General features: G+C 41.2%; 1 protein-coding gene across 1 annotated transcript in view; it reads left to right on the top strand.

Annotated features, from left to right (window-relative positions):
- Positions 1-1,848, top strand: part of LOC101853019 (F-box protein MET30) — a gene marked incomplete in the record, with an annotated part of 25,892 nt that extends 24,044 nt beyond the window's left edge. Inside the window, 2 exon segments of the mRNA XM_013086039.2 lie at positions 457-558; positions 1,387-1,848. Of these exon segments, the coding sequence (XP_012941493.1) occupies positions 457-558; positions 1,387-1,579 (295 nt within the window).
- Between the last annotated feature and the right edge of the window lie 88 nt (positions 1,849-1,936).

Below are 1,936 nucleotides of genomic sequence, written 5' to 3'. Positions count from 1 at the left end.
GGGGGTTAAAGTTTTACCCTTTTTTTTATTTAGTAAAGGTATAGACCGATGTTATTATTTGTTTTCCTGTTAATTTGTTGTTGTTTTTTGTTAGTTCTTTCATTCTTTTCTTTAGATCTGTCTATTCTAATTTACTTTTGTTTCCATTTTCTAACATCAGTCGTTGACCATTTAGTCACTTGTATTATTAATTCGTTCTTTTCTTGGGGGAGGCGGGGTATGGAGGAGCCTGTTTTGGTTTTGTTAATATCCTAAACGAATGTAGTTTAGCTCTTTTCTCTTTTTTTAAGCATTATCAGCCCCACTGTTATGTGGGATGAGAAAAATGTATTGAAGGACCGAAGTGCCTTCAGAGGCAGTTAGGCGAAAGATAGTTCTTCGGCTGATACTGTTTGCTGTTTGTTTGTTTTTTGTGGTCATTTTAAGTTAATAGGTGAACTGTTATTATTTCACCAGAGTTGAAACAGTGAGTTTGAAGATCACTGACGCCAACAAATGCGAGGGGTCCATTATCAGCGCCGGAAAAGACGGGTTGATCAAATACTGGGACACAAATAAGTGAGTGCATCTTTATAACTTACACATTTTCTCTTCATATCTATCTGTCTGTCTATCTTCGGTCCCTGTCTCTCCCCCTTCTTCCCTCTTCTCTGTCTCTGTCTCTGTGTCTCTGTCTCTGTGTCTCTCTCTCTCTCTCTCTCTGTCTGTCTGTCTATCTGTCTCTATATGTGTTTGTGTGTGTGTGCGTGTATGTGTGTGTGCGCGCGCGCGCGTGTGTGTGTGTGTGTGCGTGTGTGTGTGTAAGCCTATCAATTCCATTTCCCCTTCTTTACGCATTTTTACTTTCGTTCCCACGTCTAAATCCACGATTAAGGAACAAGAAAATACCCACCCCTTGTCCCCTGTCAGAGTCCGAGCACCCGACTCAGACAGGAACTTTTCAGGAATGGTCGAGGAAAATAAAACTTCGGACCCTCCTGGAAGTCGGAGTGGAAAAAGAAACATTCAGCTTTAATGTGAATGTATTTTAAAACAAAGTATTATATTTTAAGAATTTTGTGGTTGACTTTGGCAAAAATAATGCGTATTTTTCGAAGGTTGTAACTATGTGACCCAAATAAAGTTCTGAATAAGGACAAATTATTACACATGCTGGACTGGGAAAAAGGGGGCTACTGGACTCGTAATCATGAGACTGCGGGTTCGGGGGTACGATCATCTGCTCGGTCCGACGTTATGTCCTTGGGAAAGGCACTTTACATGAATTTCCCATTTGCTCAGTTCTCTCGGAAATGGACGCTGAACTCGGAGGTCCCGCCTCTTAAATAAGCTAATAGTGATGATAGCGGCGTTAAATATATATACCATTCCACCATTTCCCCCCAGGGAGGCGAGTGTCCAAACGTTCCAGGGCCACCACAACGCGGTCAACTGTGTCTACGTGGACGAGCTGCGGATCGCCAGCGCCTCTTACGACAACAAGATACGGGTGTGGGATTTCAACATGGGCATGCCTCCACCTGTATCAGAGGATGTCGAAGAGGAAGAGGAGAGAGGAAGCCCAAAAGAGGAAGAGTGAGGGGGAAGAAGGGACGGAGCATTAAACATGAAGATAGAGGTGAAGGAGGGGGAGGATGAGGGGGAGGGGGAGAGCTCAAAAGATGAGGAGGGAGAAGAAGGAGGAATGGAGCCTAAAAGACTAAAAATTCTGAGAAAGTGAAGGCCCGATCTGTGTCCATGCATTTGTCTGTGATAAACTTGCTCATCTGAAATATTTTGCGTATACATGTACTATTATTATTACAAGCCTATTTATTATAATTGATGATATACAGTACCAAAACAGTATTTTTTGAAGATTTTTCTCCTTTTGTTTATTTATTTTTTATTTAATTTTTTTTTTATTTGTGTATTTAATTTTTTTTTATTTCGACAT

Source organism: Aplysia californica, unplaced genomic scaffold (assembly GCF_000002075.1).
Source record: "Aplysia californica isolate F4 #8 unplaced genomic scaffold, AplCal3.0 scaffold00429, whole genome shotgun sequence".
Classification (NCBI taxonomy): domain Eukaryota; kingdom Metazoa; phylum Mollusca; class Gastropoda; order Aplysiida; family Aplysiidae; genus Aplysia; species Aplysia californica.
This window is presented reverse-complemented; position numbering and strand designations above follow the sequence as displayed.